This window comes from Macaca thibetana, chromosome 1 (assembly GCF_024542745.1).
Source record: "Macaca thibetana thibetana isolate TM-01 chromosome 1, ASM2454274v1, whole genome shotgun sequence".
Classification (NCBI taxonomy): Eukaryota; Metazoa; Chordata; class Mammalia; order Primates; family Cercopithecidae; genus Macaca; species Macaca thibetana.
In genome coordinates, this window is record NC_065578.1 from 61008075 (window position 1) to 61033742 (window position 25668).

The 25668-nt window shown below is 39.8% G+C and overlaps 1 protein-coding gene and 1 non-coding gene across 8 annotated transcripts in view; both read left to right on the forward strand.

The window, feature by feature from the left end:
* The window catches only part of PATJ (PATJ crumbs cell polarity complex component), a 426007-nt gene that overhangs the window by 73636 nt on the left and 326703 nt on the right, over window positions 1-25668 (forward strand). For all 7 annotated transcript variants that reach the window (XM_050752580.1, XM_050752940.1, XM_050752817.1 and 4 more), the window contains 3 exons: window positions 14795-14929; window positions 18584-18745; window positions 24515-24646. In XM_050752580.1, coding sequence (XP_050608537.1) covers window positions 14795-14929; window positions 18584-18745; window positions 24515-24646 — 429 coding nt within the window. The remainder of the gene's footprint in view (window positions 1-14794; window positions 14930-18583; window positions 18746-24514; window positions 24647-25668) is intronic.
* On the forward strand, window positions 8026-8132 carry LOC126944501 (U6 spliceosomal RNA). The gene has a single exon (XR_007722074.1). It is a non-coding gene; the product is annotated as a U6 spliceosomal RNA (small nuclear RNA).

Sequence of the window (25668 nt, forward strand, 5' to 3'; positions counted from 1 at the left end):
CCAGGAATACAGGCTTTAAAAAAGGCTTCAGGTTCAGCTGTTCAAGGAAAGAAAAGTGGTTTATCTTCTGAGTGTAGGCAGTGGTGGTTCTTGAATTTAAAACTTTTTGGTAAGCTTTATTTCTATTGGCAAGGTGCCAGAAGACAACTTCTACAGGTTTTTTTCCCAGCATTTTTTGTGTCCTGTCACTAAAAATTCCCATTCTGGATAAGCAGAGGCCAGGGCAATTGAAACTTAGAGAAGTCTTGTAGGCGGCTTCCTCAACAATCGATAAGAAAGGAAAGATGTTCTTGTCTGAGTAGTTTCAGAAGTCATACTGTAATTCTGCACGGGATATAAGTGCTGAGCCCACCTTAAACTCTTCTGTCACATGCAGTTTTAAGAATGTATTTTCTTTTTTTTTTTTTTTGAGACAAAGTTTCACCCTTGTTGCCCAGGCTGGAATACGGTGGCGCGATCTTGGCTCACCGCAACCTGTGCCTCCTGGGTTCAAGCGATTCTCCTGCCTCAGCTTCCCTAGTAGCTAGGATTACAGGCGTGCACCACCACGCCCGGCTAATTTTGTATTTTTAGTAGAGATGGGGTTTCTCCCTGTTGGTCAGGCTGGTCTCCAACTCCTGACCTCAGGTGATCCGCCCGCCTTGGCCTCCCAAAGTGCTGGGACTACAGGTGTGAGCCACAGCGCCCAGCTAAAAATGTATTTTCTGCATCCCATGCAGGTTTCATAAGAAGTTGGAAAGTCTTTAGGTAGTGCTGCCATTTTCTTCTTGGTTGAGTATTTGTAATCAATATTTATCTTCCATGATTTTATGCTATGTGTGCCATAATTTTATAGGTTTGAATTTTCTTTTCTTTCTTTTTTTTCACAACGGAGTCTTGCTCTGTCACCCAGGCTGGAGTGCAGTGGCGTGATCTCAGCTCATTGCAACCTCCGCCTCCCAGGTTCAAGCGATTCTCCTGCCTCTGCCTCTCGAGTAGCTGGGACTACATACATGTGCCACCATCCCCGGCTGATTTTTTTCTTTTTTAAGTAGAGATGGGGTTTCACCATGTTAGTCAGGCTGGTCTCGAACTCCTGACCTCAGGTAATCCACCTGCCTCGGCCTCCCAGAGTGCCTGGATTACAGGCATGAGCCACTGCACCTGGCCAGGTTTGAATTTTCTTTTTTTTTTTTTTTTTTTTTTTTTTTTTTTTTTTTTTTTTTTGGCGGAGTCTCGCTCTGTGGCCCAGGCTGGAGTGCAGTGGCCGGATCTCAGCTCACTGCAAGCTCCGCCTCCCGGGTTTACGCCATTCTCCTGCCTCAGCCTCCCGAGTAGCTGGGACTACAGGCGCCCGCTACCTCGCCCGGCTAGATTTTTGTATTTTTTAGTAGAGACGGGGTTTCACTGTGTTAGCCAGGATGGTCTTGATCTCCTGACCTCGTGATCCGCCCATCTCGGCCTCCCAAAGTGCTGGGATTACAGGCTTGAGCCACCGCGCCCGGCATGGTTTGAATTTTCAAGGCTGGCACTGGAGAGTCTTTCTTCTCTTCCCAGTTTACCTGCATCTTGAGTCACTTCATCGTTGTGACTGTGTTGGCCAACTGACCAAGCTTTCCTCAGATGTACAAAATCTGAGGAAAATACAAAAAGCATATGGCTCATCTTATAGTTTAATTTTAAACTATTTACAAAGTCAGATTAGATTAGATTAGAGTAGTGACTAAATATTAATTCCCTCTCAATATATTGAGAGGGATTTAATTCAAAATGAGAGTAAGAAATACAAATACAAAGACAGGTGCAGTGGCTCACGCCTATAATCCCAGCACTTTGGGAGGCTGATCACGAGGTCCGGAGTTTGAGACCAGCCTGGCCAACATAGTGAAACCCTGTCTCTACTAAAAATATAAAAATTAGCCAGACATGGTGGCATGCACCTGTAGTCCTAGCTACTTGGTAGGCTGAGGCAGGAGAATCGCTGAACCCAAGAGGCGGAGGTTGTGGTGAGTCAAAATGGTACCACTGCACTTCAGCCTGGGCAACAGAGCGAGACTCTGTCTCAAACAAAAACAAAAACAAAAACAACATAGTGAAACCGTGTCTCAATAAAAATGCAAAAAAATTAGCTGGGCGTGGTAATGGATGCCTGTAATCCTAGCTAGTCGGGAGGCTGAGGCAGGAGTATCGCTTGAACCCGGGAGGCAGATGTTGCAGTGAGCCAAGATTGCACCATTGCACTCCAGCCTGGGCAACAAGAGGGAAACTCCGTCTCAAAGGCAAACACCTCATCAAGCTTCATTTGTTATTAATTTCTGCATTATAATGTACTGATTACATGGATTCTAGAACCAAACTGCCTCAGTTTAAATTCTGACTTATGCAGAATTTCATAGCTGTGTGATCTTAGAAAATGATCTAAAGTCCATGTCTCAGTTTTTTTATATGTAAAAAGGAAATATTAATACCTGCCTCATAGATTTATACAGAAATTAGCTATGTTATGCTTAATATTGTACCTGCCTTATAAATTTATATAGGTATTAACTATAATATGCCTAGAATAGTTGCAAGCACATAGTAGGCTCTTGTTTTTTGAGATGGAGTTTCGTTCTTGTTGCCTAGGCTGGAGTGCAATGGTGCGATCTTTCTTCCCTTCCCAGTTTACCTGCATTTTGAGTCATTTCATCGTTGTGACTGTAAATCTGAGGAAAATACAAAAAGCAATATGGCTCATCTTGTAGTTTATCATCTTGGCTCACTGCAACCTCTGCCTCCCAGGTTCAAGCGATTATCCTGCCTCGGCCTCCCAAGTAGCTGGGATTAGAGGCACCCACCATCATGCCTGGCTAATTTTTTCTATTTTTAGTAGAGATGGAGTTTCATGATGTTGGCCAAGCTGGTCTCGAACTTGTGCCCTCAGGTGAAGCCTTGGCCTCCTAAAGTGCTGGGATTACAGGTGTGAACCACTGTGCCCGGCCGGGCTCTTATTATTATTTTTCTTATTATCATATAAATCAGTGTTGCATGAAATTGCTCGTTAATTTACACTAAACTCTTATTTTCTGTTTAACTGTCTTCCAGTTAACTAAATTTCCTGTGCCTAATTGGCTGCTGAAGCCCATCTATTAAGTGCTTAATTTTATTTATTTATCTAGTATGGAATTTTCATTTTATTTCTTTTTAGATTATAATCCTCTGGCTAAATTCCCGACATAAAAAAAAAATCTAGGGTGGGCACAGTGGCTGACACCTGTAATCCCAGCACTTTGGGAGGCCGAGGCGGGTGGATCATGAGGTCGGGAGATCAAGACCATCCTGGCTACCACAGTGAAACCCTGTCTCTACTAAAAATACAAAAAATTAGCCGGGCGTGGTGGCGGGCACCTGTAGTCCCAGCTACTCGGGAGGCTGAGGCAGGAGAATGGTGTTAACCTGGGAGGTGGAGCTTGCAGTGAGCCGAGATTGCACCGCTGCACTCCAGACTGGGCGACAGAGCGAGACTCTGTCTCAAAAAAAAAAAAAAAAAATCTATATTTTTTATCTGTTCCTGTATTTGCCATCTTTTCCTCTAATTCTTCAGCATGTTAACCATAGCTTATAAAGACTTTAAGTAATTCCAATATCTGGATTAACTTTGGATCTGTTTCTGTCGTTTGATGTTTTGTCTTTTTGTTTGGGTATATCTCTTGTCATGCCAAAATTTGATTAAATGTCTGACAACTATAAAAGGCTTCAGATGATATCATTAGCCTGCTAATGTGTTGACAGAGGGAGGGGAGGGAAGAGAGAGACAGAGAGAGAGAGAGAGTGAGAGAGAGTGTGTGTGGTGATACTGGTGGGTGCTCATCTTAGAGATGGGGAAGAGGTACAGTTCTGGTAAGATTCAGACTACCTCTGATTTGCTTCACTTTTAAGACTCAGCCTGGCCGGGCGCGGTGGCTCAAGCCTGTAATCCCAGCACTTTGGGAGGCCGAGACGGGCGGATCACGAGGTCAGGAGATCAAGACCATCCTGGCTAACACGGTGAAACCCCATCTCTACTAAAAAATACAAAAAAAAACTAGCCAGGCGAGGTGGCGGGCGCCTGTAGTCCCAGCTACTCAGGAGGCTGAGGCAGGAGAATGGCGTAAACCCGGGAGGCGGAGCTTGCAGTGAGCTGAGATCCGGCCACTGCACTCCAGCCTGGGCGACAGAGCCAGACTCCCTCTCAAAAAAAAAAAAAAAAAAAAAAAAAAAAAGACTCAGCCTTGGCCAGGCACAGTGGCTCACACCTGTAATCCTGGCATTTTGGGAGGCCGAGGCAGGAAGATCACCTGAAGTCAGGAGTACAAGACCAGCCTGGGCAACATGGTAAAACCTCGTCTCTCCTACAAATACAAAAATTAGCCAGGCATGGTGGTGGGTGCCTGTAATCCCAGCTACTTGGGAGGCTGAGGCAGGAGAATCACTTGAACCTGGGAGGTGGAGGCCGCAGCGAGCCGAGATTGTGCCACTGCACTCCATCCTGGGCAATGAAGCGAGATTCTGTCTTTAAAAAAAAAAAGACACAGCCTCCCGCGTAATCCACGAAAGACCCTGGGGTGTTTACCAGTCCTGTTATCCTGGTGGAAACTGAACTCTTCTCTCCTTAGTAGTGTGGGCTGCTGAAATACTTGCTTTACTTTTCCAAGTTTTCCTGATTAGCTTTTCAGCCTCCTGTGCCATATTGTTTTAGAACTCAGGATATGTCCTTGTAGGGAAGTCCTGCCCTGATCAGGCTCCGTTTATCACGTGGTTCAGCTTTACTTGTCCGTTCTACCACATTAAAGCCTAAGACCCTGAATCATCATGTTTTATAATGTTTTATAATAAGTAAAAGACAGCAAGGAAAAAAGGCACAAAGCACACTTTGTGTACATTTTTAAACAGTGTGATTCTCTTTCTCTAGGCAGAAGATGTTCTTTCTCACTCTCACCCCTTAGTTCTCTGCCTCCACTCTTACTGTGTCATCTTTCCTGATCAACCTCTATGGAATGTACATATACACACACACACAAACACACACAAATATATATCTATTTGTACTCGGTAACTCTGATATAAATGGGCAGAAGGGCTTTGAGTTGAACATACTTTCAGAACCACCTTATAAAAACTCACTAGTACATTTGGTTGTTCATTCATTCATCAAATATATATTATATGTACTCTGTGCTAGGTCTGCTACTGGGTGCTAGGGTTCCAGAAGAGAACAAAGCAGGAAGAAAAATTCCTGTCCTATAGGACTGATATTTTAATGGGAGGAGGCCAAAAATAAGTAAGTTGTACCATATAAGTGATATGTACCACGGAGAGTATTAAGGCAGGGAACATAGGAAATTCAGGAGTGGGGGTTTGTCTGCAAATTTAGATAGGTTGGTCAGGGAAGGCTTAAGAAAGTAACATTTGATGAAATGCTTTTGGAGGTAAATAACTGGCCTCATTTTTTCTCTAAATAATATGAACAATAATAATTGTGTTGTAGAAGACTAAATAGAAATAATATTTCATATATACCTTAATATAACTTAGTGCCAAGATATAAGAAATATCCAATAAACGGTAGTTTTGTTTCCCAGTTATATGCCTCTAGCACTTTTAGACTGAACATTCAAAGGCCTTTTTCTTTTAATATGCTTTTAAAAACATTTAATTAATTGAAATTTTGTTGTGACAAAAAGTTGCTTTTCTTGTTTCCCTATTTTCTTCACTGGAAGAAAAAAAGTCACCCAAAATTACATTATTCTGTTCCTTTTTTTTTTGAGATGCAATCTTGCTCTGTTGCCAGGTTGGAGTGCAATGGCACCATCTCGGCTTACTGCAACCTCTGCCTCCCGGGTTCAAGCAGTGTTTCAGCCTCAGCCTCCCAAGTAGCTGGGATTACAGGAACCTGCTATCACACTCAGCTAATTTTTGTATTTTTGTAGAGATGGGATTTCACCGTGTTGGCCAGGCTGGTCTTGAACTCCTGACCTCAAGTGATCCACCCACCTTGGCCTCCCAAAATGCTGGGATTACAGGCATGAGCCGCTGTGCCCAGCCGCATTGTTCTCTTTACATATTTAGTTGTTAGCTACATATTTATATATTTGCAGTCAGTATTACCTGCCTTTTGTTTGTGTGTGTGTGTGTGTGTGTGTGTGCGCGCGCGCGCATACACATGTGCACGTGTGTATGTGAGATAGAAGGGGTGTGTAGTTTTTCCATGTAACATCATATATTTTTACATTTTTCTACATTAATTTTAGTTATTAAATGTCCACAGAATTTTTCTTCATTTTGATGAGCTATGATTTTTAAGAATCTTCTTATAATTGGAGATTTGCATCTTAATTCAGTAGCTACTAATTTCCCTCTACAATATGTAAGGGAGATTTTAACTAACCAGTCAAAACCGATTTTACAGACGAGAGGATAGTAAAGGTTGCCTAGGTTGAATGACTTGACCGAAATTATACCACTAGATCGTAGTGGAGGCAGGTTGTAGCTTGGAGTGCATTCATCCATTCCTGAACTATTTACTGAGCTCCTACTCTATGCCAGACACTCTGCTACCATCTGTGGGAAGCAAAATGGAAAAGGTCCTTGCTCTCATAGAGCTTAGATTTTGCAATTGTATAGGGGCATGGTAATAGACAAGTAAAAAATAACTTAATAAGATAGTTGTAGATTGTAAGAAGAGCTGCAAATGAATAAACAGTAAATTGAGCGTAACTGGGGTAGGGGACACTTTAGAGCGAGCCAGGAAAAGCTTTTCTGAGCTCAGGCTTGAAGGATAAGAATGTGGAAAAGAGGAGCAGCAGGTCCAGTGGCTCTGCTGTGGGAAAGGGCTCGCGTGTTGGGGGAATAGAAGTTGTTTCTTTCAGTGTCTGGGCCAAACTCAGTGAAGAGCAGAATATTGTTAAATGATGCTGGAGAGGAAGACTAGGTGTTAAAGGGCCCCTTGGGAGCCACGGTGATATGTATGGACTTTGTCTTCGGTGACAGGTAACACCAGTGGGAAGTTTTGAGCAGGGTTTTTTCTATGATCTGAGGTCCAGGCTGGAGGTTTTCCCCTGTCTCATCAGCTTTCTGATTAGAACAATTATGTTTCTATGGGTCTAGCTGCTTTTAGATGGTTGCCATGCCATGGCCACCAATCTTGAAGGGATGATTCCAGAAGCATCTATATGACTGAGCGGGGTAGTTTATGCATATCATCCCAGCACTTTGGGAGGCTGAGGCAGGAGGATCTCGAGGCCAGGAGTTTGAGACCAACCTGGTCAACAGAGGGAGAGGAGACCCTGTCTCTATTTTTTTAAAAAAGAAGCATCTTCATGTATTATGGGCTAATGTTAACAGATAAAATTTTCTTCTGAGGTGGGTGGAGTTGTGGAGAAAGAGGGAGGTGAAAGCTATTTACAGTGACTTAAGCATTAGCTGCACTGCTTCTAGGAAGCTGTTAATCATGACACAAGAACAGTTTTCCCGCATCTAGGGAGACTTGCACTTTTAGGGACGGCTTTCTTGGCAAGTGCTTACTATTAAGATAATCACAGCTCTATGAGGGAGAAGCATTAAGCTCATTCTAGTGACCTTTCTGCTGGCCATCAATTGTAATATGAAGTGAGCATCAGTAATATTGCTTGTGTGGGAAACAAAAACACTAGGTCCTGCTGTCTGGTTTTGACAAAACAGATGGACAAATTTCACTTTATTTCTCTCTTGAGTTATATGTCCTGACCCAGAGAACATTAAAGTATGGTTTCTCCCTAACCACTTTATAATGAACAAATAGAGTTTTTAAGGCAAGTGGGATGTACTGGGCTTTCCAAGAGTTATAGTGTATGTTACTGTTCAGTTACCAGGGCCGGTTCTTTGCTTTAAATATATTTTCTCCTGTATTTCTAATAGTAACCTTATTGGTCAGCAAGCATTTTCCCCTTCCCATTTTTAATATGGGAAACTTGACTGTCAGGCAGGTAAAGTCACTTGCCCAAGATCATATGCAGCTAGTAAGGGGGGTGGAATTAGGAAACAAATCGAGTGCTCGCTTAGGCAGCACAAATACTAAAATTGGAACGATACAGAGAAGATTAGCATGGCCCCTGCGCAACGATGACGCACAAATTCATGAAGCATTCCAGAACTATTAAAAAATAAATTTATTTAAAAAGTTTCAAAAAAGGAAACAAATCAAGGGTTATCTGGCTTCTAAGCTTGCATCATTCTTTTTTCCTCTTTTAAATTTTAAATAGATAATATATGGGCAAGACATACAATTTAAAAGGTATAGAAATATGTACTGCAAAAGGTAATTTTTTCTCCCACCCCAGTCCTCTCATCCACAGAAGCAATGCTGTTATCAGTTCTCCAGGATGTAATTTTATACTTTGCTGCTCTCTTTTTAAGTGGAGAACGTAAGACACAGAATCAAATAACTATAGTAGCAGCGGTTACCTAGTGGTGCAGGTGGCATATCAGAAACATCAGAGGAGCTTTTTCAAAATACGTATGCCCTATTTTAAGTTCCTCCTTGCTGATACTCTGATTCTGTAGGTTTGGGGTGAGGTTCTTAAAGGGAATTTTGATTCCTTTCTTGCCTCACTTTATAGAGAATTATTATTCAGATATTGCTAAAATGCCTCATGTGTGTTCTAGAAGGATATTACTTCCTCAAGACAGATGGAGGCTTTTCGGTAGGATGGCATTTGAGCTATACTCTGAAGAATAGATTTGGAGTACAAATGAGTACAATGGGTATTTCAGGTGAAGGTACTACCGTGAACATAGGTAGGGGGAGAAAGCCAAGTGCAAAGTGTTAGTTCAAGTATCAAAAATTCAGATGTATCACATGGGCCAGGCAGGAAACAAATTATATCTAAAATGCTAAATAGCAACTGATGTTTGACCTTGGTATTAGGTGACTGAAGAGAACTTTCAATTTACTACTGTACAACAGGGTACCTGTTACACATTTTTTGAACATTCTGAATTAAAATTTTGGAGGGGACCAGGAGCGGTGGCTCACGCCTGTAATCCCAGCACTTTGGGAGGCTGACGTGGGTGGATCACCTGATGTCAGGGGTTCGAGACCAGCCTGACCAGCATGATGAAACCACATCTCTACTGAAAATACAAAAATTAGCCGGGCATGGTGGTGTGTACCTGTAATCCCAGCTGCTGGGGAGGTTAAGGCAGAATCACTTGAACTCAAGAGGCAGAGGTTGCAGTGAGCCGAGATCACACCATTGCACTCCAGCCTAGGCAACAAGAGCGAGACTCTATCTCAAAAAAATAAAATAAAATAAAATAAAATAAAATAAAATAAAATAAAATTTTGGAGGGGTGAGAAAAACAAACATAAATGAAGCTCTAATGGATCGATTGTCTTGTATAACCTCTGAGGGAGGCCATCATGCTTGTGATTTTCCATTACTTTAAAACTTATAGCCTCATTCTTGAAAAGTTTGTTTTTTATTTATGGTAAATTTAGTAATGACCTAATCTTTAAACATAAATGGCTATTTAATGCTTTGTGTATGGGAGTTACAAGAACCAATCATGGATTCTTTCTGTTTTATTTTCTGTCGAGTTTAACATTTTTGGAAAATCCTTCCCCATCCCACTGACACCTTTTTGAAGCATTCCTTTCCAGAAGTTTCTTTTCCCCCTGAAGCAATATCATTTATATTCCCACTTAAGTATTTTGATATCCTGTTTTAATATCCTAAAAGTAAAGCTTCAAGCAAAATGAATGGCTGTAGTTTGTCTCATGATAGGTCTCGCTACTCTTGGGTAGAAGGCCTCAAGCCTTCTTAATCTCATTTGATCTTCATTTTTGCACTGACAGTAAAGTACACAATGGCCACACTTCCCTTGAATGCATTTCCTTGTATCCTTTACTTATATCAGGATCATGAAAATCCTGTTGCTCCTTAACTTTGTCAGTTTAAATAGAACGCCTCACAAAGCACATTGAGTAAGCATCAAAAAGCATGACATGCAGTGTGTGTGTGAAGGCACCAATCATCTGTTTCACCCACTCTGTCATTTCAGCTAAATTTTTTTTATTTTATTTTTTTATATTTATTTATAATAATTATTTTTATATTTTTATTATATTTTTTATTTTAATTTTTTTTTTTTATAATATTTATTTATTATTATTATTTTTTTATTTTTATTATTTTTATTTATTTATTATAATTTTTTATTATATTTTATAATTTTTTTATTAATATTTAAAATTTTATATTTTTTTTAATTTTTTTCTGCTAAGAACTCCGCATACTGAAAGAGGTGGACAACTAAAAGAGACAGATGAAATGCTTGATTTGTTTAGTTGCTAAATGCAGCTGGGACAGGTAATTAAACAGTCCTGCTCCCGCAGAGAAGCCTGCAGCAATGTAACATGAAATCTTAGAAACCCAGCTGTACTCAGATTTAGATTCAGAACTAATATTAGATAGGCATCCTTCCGATTGACAGATTTCGTAAACATCATTTCTGGTTTATTTGTTCAGCCTAATTGAAGATAGAGCATGTTTCGTTCACCATTTAAGTTTTCTAGGGAGCATGTGGTGTTTACAGATACCTGGGGGAATAGCCTAGAAGGCACAGCCCGTGTCTGGAGGGCACGGGATGACATGGGTGAGCCTCTGCGAATCCTGACTCCAACCGTTCCATGGAGGTGGGAATGGGGGTCATCATATGAATAGATGCGGACTGGGAGAGGATTGGAACCAGTTCTTGCCTTAACCCTTTTATCTTGTATGGGGGCATATTATTATGTAAGTAGCAAAGATCTCTGTGTGTACAGTGGGATCTTTGTTTTAATTTGGGCACTTATTTCTATGCAGAAGTTGTTACCACCATTTACTCATTTGCTCAAACCAGAAATTTAGCAATTATCCTTTTTGCTCACCTCCCACAGCCATCCCCCAGTAGGCTTTTTTGTAGGGCTGACTCACCGTTATCCCTCAAGTCTCACCTTAAGTGTCCCCTTCAATGTGGAGCCTGCTTTGACCAACTTTCCAAAATGGCCTCCACTAGTGGGGCTCTGATGTCATAACCCCGATTCCTTCCTTGTAGCACTTAACACAATTAGTAACTGCTTGTTTTCCACACAGTGGTCACACATTCCTTGGATGCATTTCCTTATATTCTTTGCTTGTCTTACCAGAACTGTGATAATCCTGCTGCTTGTTGATTGGTTGTTTATTTATGTATTTGCTTTGTCTACTTACCTTTTTACCTATTTATTATCTGTCTGCCATGCTAGATGTTAGTTCTAGGAGGGTAAAGACTTCATCCTATATTTCCAGCTCATAACCCAATGCCTTGCACATAGTTTATACCCTGTACATATATGCTGGATATCATGTCCAAACTATATCATAGATCAGTGGTATGCTGGTAAGTTTCTAGGTGGGGATGGGGGGCGGTGGAAAGGCAGCTCCAATTTGTAGCATGTACCAATATCTGTGGTGTAAATACTCCCACCATGGCAGATATGAAGCTACCAAAATGGTGTTACTGATCAGTGAGTCGAGAGGCAATGCACAGTAGCGCTTCTTTGCTGCAGGCTTCTCTGCAGGAGCAGGGCTGTTTAATTACTTGTCCCACCTGCATTTAGCAGCTAACCAAATCAGGCATTTCATGTGTCTCTTTCAGTTGTCCACCCCTCAGTATTCTTTGAGTTCTGATAGAGAGTGTTCCTCTCTGTACAGATAGAGTAGATATAAATCACTTCATGAACATAGATATTAGTAAAAGAGTGAAAAATAATTAGGAAGTGATGGATTTTGAGTACTTGTTACATTTATTTTTTTATGTTACTTATTTAATTAATTTATTTATTTTTTGAAATGGAGTCTCTCTCTGTTGCTCAGGCTGGAGTGCAGTGGTGCGATATTGGCTCACTGCAATCTCCGCCCCCCAGGCTCGAGGGATTCTCCTGCCTCAGCCTCCCAAGTAGCTGGGATTACAGGCGTGCCCCACCATGCTCAGGCAATTTTTGTATTTTTAGTAGAGACAGGGTTTCACCATGTTGGGCTAGGCTGGTCTTGAACTCCTGACCTCAGGCAATCAACCCGCATCGGCCTCCCAAAGTGCTGGGATTACAGGCATGACCCACCGCGCCTGGCCTATTTATTTATCAGAGATGGAGTTTCAGTCTTGTTGTGCAGGCTAGAGTGTAATGGCTCAGTCTCAGCTCACTGCAACCTCTGCCCCCCGGCCTCAAGTGATTCTCCTGCCTCAGCCTCCCGAATAGCTGAGATTACACCCACTCAGCTAATTTTTGTTTTAGTAGAGATGGGGTTTCTCCATGTTGGTCAGGCTGGTCTCGAACTCCCGACCTCAGGTGATCTGCCCGCCTTGGCCTCCCAAAGTGTTAGGATTAAAGGTGTGAGCTACCATGCCTTGCCTACATTTATTTTTATTAATTGTAACTTTATGTGGTTTAATTTTAAATAATAGCTGTGTTTAACAACTAGCTTGCAAAATCACTGAAAATTTAACAGTCTACTCTCAAGCCAGTATAAGCCCCAGCACCGCATTGGGGATGAGCTATGGTGGATCCACTGGCAACTCGCTGCCCTGTAGCATCTGGCTCATAAATAAGGAAGGAAGACGGCTGGCAGAGACGGGAGGTAAACTGTTAATACAGAAACATTTTTCTGAGAGCTTTTCCTTACCTTCTTTCATGTCCTGCCACATGACACTAATATCTCCTTAGTGTATCCATACCCATTATTTGGTACAAGGACAAGAGAATGAAGTGGCAGCAGTGAGAAGAAAGAAAGCACAGAGAGGAAGCACAGAAAGTGCTGAAATGACAGAGTGGGTGAAACAGATGATTGTTGCCTTCACACACACTGCATGTCATGCTTTTTGATGCTTTTTTTTTTTTTTTTGAGACGGAGTCTCACTCTGTCGCCCAGGCTGGAGTACAGTGACGCGATCTCGGCTCACTGCAAGCTCTGCCTCCCGGGTTCAAGCCATTCTCCTGCCTCAGCCTCCTGAGTAGCTGGGACTACAGGCGCCTGCCACCACGCCCGGCTAATTTTTTTGTATTTTTAGTAGAGACAGGGTTTCACCGTGTTAGCCAGGTTGGTCTCAATCTTCTGATCTCGTGATCCGCCTGCCTCGGCCTCCCAAAGTGCTGGGATTACAGGCATGAGTCACCGCACCCGGCCGGAAAAACTGTCTTAACCTTTCATTTAGAGAACTAGAACATCTTCTTGCCAAAGATGGTTGTAGATCCTGAAGTGCTTAGTGGTTAGGAGCACTTAATTTTCAGGAAATTATCCCAGGGCTAGCAGTCTCTTATGCCCGTGTTAAGGTCTTAGTCCGCCAGTCTCCTTGCCACTTCACATTTGTCTGCATGTCTATAGTGAGACAGAAGTGAGCCTCAGATGTTGTCTGAAGGAAGGCCTGTGGCACTCTGGGGACTGAAAGCAGAAGACTGAGGGAGGTGGCAAGCTCAGGGATAGAGGATCACAGAGAAGAGGAAGAGAGCCACATGGTGGATGCACTGCCACCCTGTGTAGGGTTTTCTCCTTGTAAAGTATAGTTCGAGATAGGTCTGGTATTTTTAGGTATCAGACTGTTGATACAGGAAATGTCAATCATCATGAGTACCATTTACCATATTTCAGATTATAAGGCCACAACGAGAAATCATTAGTCTGTCTTTGAAAGTCAGGGGAATGGAGTTTGGTGAATGCCCTTGATCGTGACGACCAACAAAGATGAGTGCAACTAAGACACTCATCTCTTTACTCGACATTGGCTAGAGTTTCTTAGCCCTTGACTCGTGTCTTAGCCCATATGAATCCGCATAGACTTAGAATGGATAAACGATTGCCTTTCCCAAATCGGAAATGTTTTCACTTAAGTTGGCTAGATGGAAAAGGACATCTTAAATGAGGCATTATTCTTCATGGATTGGTTCAAATAACATTTAACGAGCCCATATTTAGTGCCAGGTACTGTTCCAGGGCTGAGGTTATGGCGATTAAAGGTACAGACTCTGCATTTGGGTAAGGAGTGGAGGAGGGACAATCAAGAAACTAGGAATTCTCAACGTGGTGAAACCTCATCTCTACTGAAAATACAAAAAAATTAGCTGAGCGTGGTGGTGCACGCCTCTAGTCCCAGCTACTTGGGAAGCTGAGGCATGAGAAGTGCTTGAACCCAGGAGGCAGAGGTTGCAGTGAGCTGAGATTGCACCACTGTACTTCTGCACTCTAGCCTAGGCAACAGAGTGAGACTCTGTCTCAAAAACAAAACAAAACAAAACAAAAAAACAAACAAAAAACAAATTCTAAGCCTAGTATGTTGTGAGCTGTGATGGAGATGTGCACAGAGTGGTCTTGAACCCCAGATGGAGGCACATGAACTCAGGGCTTCCTGCCATGGCATTTAAGTGTGAGTAGAAGTTAATTAGATAATAAAGGAAAGTTAGGATGTTCTGGGGGATGGGGAGTCCCATAGAAAAGTGAAACACAGCATACATAATGAGGACTACCGGAAGTGTGGACTGCCTGGAGCTTAGAATGGAAAGTAAGACTATATACATCCGTCTCTTCATTTCCAGGGAATCTGGAAGGAAAAGAGGAGTGAGAACAAGATGACCAATGACTTCATATTTTACCTGAAGCTAATTTTCCCATTATTGTCCTCTTTTAGAATTTTGGTGATCTGATTCAAGAGGTGGGGTTTTTCACTTCAAAATTGCAGTGAATGGAGGATGAATAGCTGGATGTGTCGTTGTCATGTTTGATCATTGCTTTGTGTTTTGCTACAGCTGCTGCCTATTCACACTCTGAGGCTTGGTGTGGAAGTGGATTCCTTTGATGGGCACCATTATATTTCTTCAATTGTTTCTGGTGGTCCTGTTGACACATTGGGTCTCCTACAGCCAGAAGATGAGCTGCTTGAGGTAAAATTTACGGAGAAAGAAAGACACAGGCAGGAATTTTTAAGTTTTAGAAAAATGTGTTCTCATCACAAATCACCTGAGTTATAGTGTCACCAATGCCAATGTCATAAACATGGGAGGGTAGGGTATTGGAGTCCTGTTTTAAGATGTAGTAAGTTGCTTATTTTTAGAGGTATTCAAGGGAATGGTATTGGGCTTCTTACTGCAGATTAATGCCCTACATTTTGTTAGAATAATTATGCTTTCTTTTTGGTCTTCCTCTTCTTATTGGCTGGGCACGGTCATATATTTGTGGATATCATACATGATAATTTGTAGATTAGAGACTATTGCTGTAGTATGTAGTTATTAGGTGTTGAAAATGAGACACATTTGTTTGGGAGAAGTGGAGGTATGAGTATAACCAATTTAATTCACTTTTTTTTTTTTTTTTTTTTGAGACGGTGTCTTGCTATGTTGCCCAAGCTGGTCTCGAACCCCTGGACTCAAACAATCCACCCACCTCAGTCTCCTGAAGTGCTAAGATTATGTGTGTGAGCCACTGCACCTGGTCCACTTTTTTTTTTTTTTTTTTTTAGTGGCAAAATATATGTAACATGAAATTTACCATTTTAACCCTTTTTCTTTTTTTTTTTTTTTTAGAGTCAGAGTCTCACTCTGTTGCCCAGGCTGGAGTGCGGTGGTGTGGTCATAGCTTACTTCAGCATCAAACTCCTGGGCTCAAGCAATCTTCCCACCTCAACCTCCCGAGTAGCTAGGACCACAGCTGTGCGCCACCATGCCCAACTAATTTTTTAAGTTATTTTGTAGAGACAGTGTCTGGCTATTTTGCTCATGCTGGTCTTGAACTCCTGGGCTCAAGCAATTCTTCTACCTCGGCCTCCCAAAGTACTGGAATTACAGTCATGAGCCACTACGCCTTGCCTATTTTAACCATTTTTAAGTGTGAAATTTGGTGGTATTAAGTATAAATCACTACTAGTATGTAGTAGGTGCTAAAGAAATGTTGGCTGGATCACAGTAGAGCAAGTATAGGTGATCCCAGCCATCAGCTGGATTCTGTATGCTTTAGCCAAGACTAGGATCCCATGGGCCTACCACCTTGTAGAAGAATGTGCTATAATAAGGTAGTGTGAAGATTTTTTGAGTTCTTAAATATAGATACCTGGTGAAAGAGCTTGAGATAAGGAAAGAAGCACAGATTTGGAGTCAGAAAAGCTACTTTCTGTCTGAATTGCCACAGGTTAGCATGTGTCCCTTGGCATGTCACTTGACTTTGTTGAGGATCAGTTCCTTCATCAATAAATGCCCACTTCACTATGAGCTTATAAGGATCTAATGAAATACCATCCATGTAAATTATAAAGCATTATCTCATTGCAGGGTATTGGCAATATCATCACTGTGAAAAAGGCATATTAACAAGCTTTATGGGCTGGGATGATGGTTGGATGTGGTAAAATAGTGGGGCTGCGCTTGTGCAATGTTCTGTACTCTGGAAGTGTGTATGTGTGTGTGCATTTTCCAGTCAAAAACTTGGGATAATCGAGATTTGATAGCACCTAGGAGGCTCTCAAGTTGATGGACCTTGAGAAATACTGTGAATTCTAAAATAAAAATTAGCTTCTTCTGAATAACCAAAAATACAAAATTTAAAAATCTCAGTATAGTTAGCCAAATAAACTCCTGAACTCAAAGTGTGGAGTGTGTGTGTGTGTGTGTGTGTGTGTGTGTGTGTGTGTGTGTGTGTTTAATGTACTCCTTAGAACTTAAAACCAGAAACACAAATATGCTTTGGGGTTAGAACACTGTGCCAAGTTTCATCCCAGAACAGCTATTTACAGCAGCTATAAATCCCCTTAGATAGGAGTTGGTAATGGGAAATGTGACCAATCCCTTTAGCAACAGAGCAGTGAGGAGGACTACCAGGCACTGGTATAATAATTGGAGACAATTCAAATGAATAAGTAATGAGACAAATAAATATTTAAAGGTACTCCAAGATAAAAACCTGAAAAGTGACTTTCTAATTTGTTGAAGTGAAACACAAACTCATACTCATGTATGGATAGAATTCCTGATCTGATTCTATCTCCTTGCATTTTTTTAGTATAAGTTACTACCCACTTAGTTGATTTTAGAACTTTGTGCACTTGTGACACCAGTTGAAATCATGGATACGGTGTGACCAGTGATGGGTACCTCCCTGCCTCTTCTTGTGTAAAGGTGGACTTGCAGTTATTCCAAGGAAAAACCTTTCATCAGCTGCTGAGCTTGCTGTCCCCTTAGACCTCTTCATTTGTCCTGAAGACTTTCCAGTAGAGCTAGCTTCCTAAAGTGCACGTGGGTCCCTTTACCATGTGGTGGTTTCTTTGTAAATAATTAAGAGGCAGGGAGATATGTCTGACTTGACGGCTAAGTGCTTGATATGTTACAGGCTTGAGAGTGGTTCCCAGGGATGGTTGACCTGAGACTCAGCCCGCTGCTGAAGATTTCCAGCAACCCAGTGTCCGCTTCCTCTCTGGTGCAGTGAAAGACTTGTAGAAGGGCTTCTCCCAGTAAAGTCAGGCTGGCCAGTTATCTGAACATTAGCACGGCACCTATTAGAAATTAATGCCAGACTAGAAATATCTTTAAAGCAAATAATGCTTCTCAACCCTCCCAGGAGGGTAGGAGTCAGATGCGAAAAGATTATTTGTTGTCTGGATTCTGTCCATGCCTCAGCTTTTTGGGAGTAGCAGACAGATCAGCTTTTAGAGACCTACAGTTAGAACTGACAGGACCCTTTGAGCTCAAGTCATATATATGAAAAATTAGAATTATGTAGCCAAATCATCTTTGGTGCCAAGTATTATTATTATGCGCCAAAAGTAATATGAAATTTAGGTAATTTTTTGGTGACAAGGATTAATCATTAATAAAGAATACCTTTTTCTTTTAAACAATATGAGACACTTGAATAAAATTATTTTAAAAATTATTTTAGTATTTTCTATGCATACTTGATTGCTGTATAGCAGAGCATATAAGAATGTAACTGATGCAAAGTTATGTATATTTCTTTTCAATAGAAGTTATTTTTCTAGGATGGTATTAGGAGTGTATGAGATGCGAAAGAATATTGTGGACTGATGTTAAATTTTGATAGTCAAGTATTCTAGACTTATTAGCTATACTTTAAGTAGTAAATAAAATGGTTTTTTTTAACATCCTTAAATTTCTGTAATGGTATTCTTATAAAATGAAAATGCAAAGGGAAACAGTCTTAAAGGGCTGTAAATGATACTTAGTGTGTTTAAGGAGAGCTGAGTAGAGGTAGGTGAGAAAATACGACATTGGAGTATTGAAAGGAGAAACCACAGTGCTGCAAAAAATTAGGTAGATCCTTACCCAGTAAGGGCATACTCTGCATGCATTTTATATTTTATCCATCAAGACATGCAAAGATTTAGCCTTAGATTTTAAAAATTTTAAGGATTTCTAACATTTTTATTTGCATATTATTTTATCATAATATGATTAAAGCGAGTCCCCTTGTTTACAGGGAAAATAAAATGATGTCCTATTTTCATTTGGTAGATTGATATAAATAAGAGATTTTTGTTTTTTCATTTGGGGCTACCTCAGTTCTGACTTATCCCCTTGTCTTCCTAGGTCAATGGCACGCAGCTCTATGGAAAATCTCGCCGAGAAGCAGTCTCCTTTCTTAAAGAAGTGCCACCCCCTTTTACTTTGGTTTGCTGTCGGAGGTTGTTTGATGATGAGGCTTCTGTAGATGAACCAAGGTGCACTGAAACCTCTCTTCCTGAGATGGAGGTACTAAATGAATATAGGGCGGTTCCCATAGGCATGCCCATTCATCAAAGATGCCCCGAAGACTGTACTGCAATATGAAGAGAGGGGAAACCATTCCACTCTGCTCTTTTTTTACTTGACTAAGGCAGCAATGCATAGCTTTTCAAATTGTTACTCTTCATTTAACATCAAAAAATTCTTTCCTTCCCTTTCCTTGACATGTTGGCAACATTGATGTACATGCATTTTGATTTTAGAGAATCTTTTTTTTAGTAATTGCCTGGATTCATTACTTTTGGCTTCCAGTTCAACTCAGTTTGTCTTATATAAGATTAAGGTGTTTGTGAGTGTTGCATATCTAATGTACTTCCCTTTTTCAGAGCCTTAAAAATATGAAACTCAGCCAGGCATGGTGGCTCACACCTGTAAATCCCAGCACTTTGCGAGGCTGAGGCAGGCGGATCACCTGAGGTTGGGAGTTGGAGACCAGCCTGACCAGCAATATGGAAAAACCTCGTCTCTACTAAAAGTACAAAAAATTAGCCGGGCATGGTGGCGCATGCCTGTAATCTCAGCTACTTGAGAGGCTGAGGCAGGAGAATCACTTGAACCCGGGAGGAGGAGGTTGCAGTGAGCCGAGATCTCATCATTGCACTCCAGCCTGGGCAACAAGAGCGAAACTCCGTCTCAAAAAAAAAAAAGACACTGTATGATACATTTCAAAGTGAGTCTGGAAATTGCTATAAAACCCTTCAGAAGACCAGAGAGTGGAATAACACTTTATATGCTCTTGGCATTCTTTTTTTTTTTTTTTTTTTTTTAAAGAGCATTATGATTATGAAGAGTTTTATTTTGTTTTGTTTTTAAAACAGGATCTCCCCAGGCTGGAGCGTAGTGTTTTGAACATGGCTTACTATAGCCTTGACCTTCTGGGCTCAAGCAGTCCTCCTGCCTTAGCCTCCCAAGTAGCTGGGACCACAGGCACATGCCAGCACACCCAGCTAACTAAAAAATTTTTTTCCTACAGTCAGGGTCTTGCCATATTTCCCAGGGTGTTCTCAAACTCCTGGACTCAAGCAATCCTCCCACCTCAACCTCACGAAGTGCTGAAATTACAGGTGTGAGCCACTGTACCCAGCGGAAGAGTTTTGAGTACATGCTTTGCCATCTTATGCTATTTGTAACCTCGTCTTTTATGCTGCTTTCCCCCCTTTTCAATCTCTTTTAGATTGTAATTCCACTAAACACCAGTTTACATTCATGGGGCCTTTTACTGAAGTTCTGGATTTCAGTACATGTGAAACTAATCCTGCCCCTACTACCTAATAATTGTGAATCTTTGGACAAATGACTTTCTGTTCATATTTTTCCTTTGAAAAATGGTGATACTTATCATACTTACCCATCTCATGAGTTTGTGCAAGAAGGAAATGCGGTCATGTGAGCAAGTTCTTAACATAATGCCTTGCACGTGGGAAGTGCTCAGTAACAGTCAGCTATGGTTGTTTGAGTCTTTGCCGGTCCATCTGTTTTTGTTTTCTTATGTCCTAAAGTACATAAGAATCTAGCACTGTCTTATAGATACTTTAGTATGTGTTCATCTTGTTTATCCAAGAAGACTGTCAGCTCACAGTGGGCAAAGGCCATAACTTAAAATTATTTTCCATTCATAGTGTTTTTAGTCTATATTAGGCATATAAGAGGGGCTTGGTAAATTTTTGATTATTGGTTGACTCTTTTTTAAAAAAATGTTTAACTTTTGTAAAAACTGTTTCAAGGAGGGTACTCAAATGCCACACTTTTGTGACTTGCTATCCTTACCAAAATGAAATGTGGGTGGTGGGTTCCCTCTGAAGGCTGATAACAATGCCTTTAATCTAATCTTGCAAGGTGTGTAAATCACAAACCCCACTTGCTGACTCTCTGCCCCTGTCTGTCATGCTTTACCACAATGGTGAACAACAGCTTTGAATTATGCTAAATGTCAACCTTGCTGCCCATTAGTTGATTGCTTTCCATTCTGTAAATACAGGAGTTATGCAGAATTGATTGTATCAAAGTGATATATTTCAGGTTGCAGTATAATATCTTATGTACCTCGACTGCCTTGAAATTTCTATAAATACAGGTTTTGTAATTGTATGTGGTTTCTTAAAATCTTGGCTCTTTTTCCATCTGTCTCTTTTTTCATTTCTCCTAATACCATCGTATATTCTTAAACCCTATCTGGTTAGGCAGCTCAGCCAAAATTCTAATACTCATTAATCAGTGAGGGTATTAAATACCCTAGTAAAACATCAATCATGTTGTATTAGCCAATGGAACTTTACTTTTGTTGCAAGATATAAGTGTTTCCTTTTTAAGTGTATCACTTCCACACATCAGACTGAAATATGCAGAGGTTATTGATCCATAAAGTTTCCACTCATTTCAAGTTTTCAGCTTCATGTTGTTCCCATGTTTAGGTTCAGTCCACTGTGGATCACTAATTGACCACCTGTGTCCTGCAGTGACAGTTTAAGATCTGGACCAATCCTAATTTAAAAAATGTTTTTCTACCCCATAGTCTCTTGCCTAAAGCCTCCTAAATCTGATAAACAACTTCAGCAAAGTTTCAGGATACAATATCACTGTACAGAAATCAGTAACATTTCTTTACGCCAGTAACATCCAAGCTGAGAACCAAATTAGGAACTCAGTCTCATTCACAGTAACCACTAAAAGAACAAGATAACAGGAATACAGCTAACCAGGGAAGTGAAAGATATCTACAATGAGAATTATAAAACACTGCTGATAGAAATCAGAGATGATGCAAATAGAAAAACATACCATCCTCATGGATAGGAAGACTCAATAGTGTTCAAATGGCCATACTGCCCAAAGCAATTTGTAGATTCAATGCTATTTCTGTGACTTTTTTCACAGAATTAGAAAACAACTATTCTAAAATTTTTCTAAATTTTAAGGAAATTTTTAGAAAATTTTTTCGAACCAAAAAAGAGCCCAAATAGCCAAAGCAGTCCTAAGCAAAAAGAACAAAGCCAGAGTATCACACTACCCAACTTCAAACTATACTACAAGCCTATAGTAACCAAAACAGCATGGTACTGGTACAAAAATAGACACATAGATCAATGGAACAGGTTAGAGAACCTAGAAATAAAGGTACACATCTACAATCATCTGCTGTTTAACAAAGCTGACAATAACAAGCAATGGGGAATGGAATTCCTATTTGGAAAATGTTGCTGGGAAAACTGGTTACCCATATGCAGAAGATTGAAACTGGACCCCTTCCTTTCACCATATACAAAAATCAACTCAACATGGATTAAAGACTTAAATGTAAAACCTAAAACTATAAAAACCCTAGAAGAAAACCTAGGAACTACCATTGTGGATATTGGCCTTGGCAAAGATTTCATGATGAAGATTCCAAAAGCAATTGCAACAAAAACAAAAATTGACAAGTGGCACTTAATTAAACTAGAGCTTTTGCACAGCAAAAGAAACTATCAACAGAGTAAACGGGCAACCTACAGACTGAAAGAAAATATTTGTAAACTATGCATCTGACAAAGATCTAATATCCAGAATCTAGAAATAACTTAAAACAGCAAGAAAAAACAGACAGCCCCTTTAAAAAATGGGCAACGGACACGCACAGACACTTCTCAAAAGAAGACATATATGCAGCCAACCACTATATGAAAAAATGCTTAATATCACTGATCGTTAGAGAAATGCAAATCAAAACTACAGTGAGATACCATCTCATACCAGTCACAATGACCATTATTAAAAAGTTAAAAAATAACAGATGCTGGGGAGGTTGTGGAGAAAAGGAAATACTTAGCACCGCTGGTGGGAATGTAAATTAGTTCAGTCACTGTGGAAAGCATTTTGGAGATTTCTCAAAGAACTTAAAACAGAACTACCATTCAACCCAGCAGTCCCATTACTTTGTATATGCCCAGAGGAATATAAGTTGTTTTACCATAAAGATGCATGTGTATGTTCATCACAGTACTTTTTCCAATAGCAAAGACATGGAACCAACCTCATGCCCATCAACAGTGGATTAGATGAAGAAAATGTGGTACATAGACACCATGGAATACTATCCAGTCAGAAAAAAGAATGAAATCACATTCTTTGCAGCAACCTGAATGGAGCCAGAGGCCATTATCCTAAGCAAATTAAAGCAGAAACAGAAAATCAAATACCACATGTTCTCACTAATAAGTGGGAGCTAAACATTGAGTACACATGGACACAAAGAAGAGAAGAATATACGCTGAGACCTACTTGAGGGTAGAGGGTAGGAGGGTGGGGATGAGAAAACTACCTGTCAGGCACTATGCTTATTATGTGGGTGACAAAATAATCTGTACATTAGACTCCTGTGACACACAATTTGCCCATGTAACAAACCTGCATACATACCCCCTGAACCTAAAATGTTGGAAAGAATAAATACATACATAAATAAAATAAAATTTTTAAACTAGCTATTTTCCTAATTATATAGGGTTTTTCCCTTCCCTTTTTTGATTACATTAAATTGATGCTCTTAAACTGGTGTTTCAAAATTATGTTTGTAGAGATGATGCATTTTTATTTACTGAGGTTACCCAAAGTTTTAGGAAGTCTACTTTAAAAAATTATTTACTTGGTACCTTTATTGAGAAGGAGTTTCAAGAGAAACACACTGAAAGATAGGTAATTTTTAATTTATTGAACAAATATTTATTTTATACCTACTATGAGCCAGGCATTTTACGGTTGAGCTGATAACCATGGTAAACTCTGTGGTAGGCCTCATAGAGTTTCCATTCTAACTTAGGAGCCAGGTGTTTTGTTCATTGCTTGGGCTATAAAAGATAAGTTTTGAGCTTCAGATAGAAGTTTAGAGTATTTTGGGGAATGTCAATCAGATGAAAACAACAGTACAATGCTATAATTAGTATAAAAACAGAAGGTTTTTTGAAGCAGCCTTTCTTCTGCATAGTAGATTCATAGACCCTCTCATTTAACTTCCTGGAATTCCACATAGCAATGACTCTTCTTCCTAAAAAGACAGGGTGTCTAGAATAGAGGGACTTTCAGGAGGAAAATCAAGAAAAGTAACAAAGGAACTGTATGCTGGGCAGTTGTGCTGACCTGTTTCTTCTAAGATTAGGTTTTCATTATTTCAACTCAGTGATTTTTTTTCATTTTAGACTTATGTGATGACCAAAGACTTGGATTTTTTTTTTCTCACCTTATTTTCTAGTAAAGTTTTTCTTGAAAACTTCCAGGAGCCAGCAGAAGTGGTTTCCCTGTCCTGCTCCAGCCTGTCTCTGTGTTGACATCTCTTTTTTTGTCTCTGTCTGTAATTATGAATCCAGGTATCGCTACTTACATATCTTATAAGCTTCTACTATGTATGATGTTTTCATTTACTTAAATTGCATATTTTTCCTTTTATGCTTCTAATGGGATGACAGAACTCATTGAAGTATAAGAGGTCAGTGTTAATACTTTGAATGAAATAAATTCTTTACATTAATAAAAAAAAACTGTATGAACAGTCTGAATTTTTAAGCGCTTGAATTTTTATGAAGATATTATCCTGGAGTGTGTGTGCCCCAGAGCATGGCCCTTTTGCAAAGATTAGAAAGAAAAACTACGCATGCCAAAGAGAATTCCCAGTTTGAGAAGAAGCTGTGAGATTCTTGATAAGTGCATTCTTTTCAGAATTGAAAGCATAGTGTTTTGAAGCATTTATCTTCTTTGGTATTTCAGATTGACCGCGATATGGATGTCAATGCTGAAGAAGATGATGATGGGGAATTAGCACTGTGGTCCCCTGAAGTCAAGATTGTTGAACTAGTAAAAGATTGTAAAGGTTTGGGATTCAGCATTTTGGATTACCAGGTATAAGAACCTATGTAGAGGTGTTTTCTTTGGAGTGATTGGTTTGTATTAAAGTTATGTGAAGTAGTAATTGTTTAAGACCCCTATTGACTTAAGCAAAACTGAATCCCAAAGATGGGATATTATACTACTTTCAATTGTTATCTTTAAAATTAGTAGCTCCCTTAGTGAATAAAATGATGGATTAATTATATAGGAACTGGACAATAAGGGAAGCAATAGTTATATATCTGTGGGTGCTTTTAGAGACAGGATCTTGATGAACTTGTTTATATGGAGGACTTTTGTTCCTCAGCTTTATTCAGATATCTTTCACATACCATAAAATTCACCCATTTTAAGCATACAGTTCAGTCGTTTTTAGTATATTCTCAGAGTTGTGCAACCATCACCACACTCTAATTTTAGAACATCTTCAACACCCAAAAAAGGAATCCCATACACATTAGCATTTGTTCCCAATTCGTACTCTCCTCTCCCTCCCCTTCACACGAAGGTTTATAGTTTAGCTTACCTATTAATTTCAATGTGCTTAAATAAATAGAAATGTTCTTGGTCAAGTTATATATTGCATTTATATTAATATATAATATCTATGTATTTATATATTTATAGCTACTCCAGTTATAACTAGGGTAAAGTTACTGATACATTTGGGGGAGGGAGATGTAAAAGGTCACAACAAGACATCTAAATGTTATACAATTCTACCAGTTACTGTCATATATTCAGAATGCTGATTATTTGGGGGAATTAAAATTGTTGCCAAGAAATCTCTTAACTTTTAAGATGCATATTTTACTGCTTTGGTGCTGCCTAAACACATTGTGGTTTAGTAAAGCAAAATGTGCTCTATTAAAGCACATAAAATGCCAAGTGATATTAAAAAATCAATTATTTAATATAATAAGGCAATCAGGAATAGATTAAAAGAAAAATAGTTTGAGCATTATATGAGAAATATTAAATTCTTTTTTTTTTTTTTTTTTTTGAGACAGAGTCTCACTCTGTCGCCCAGGCTG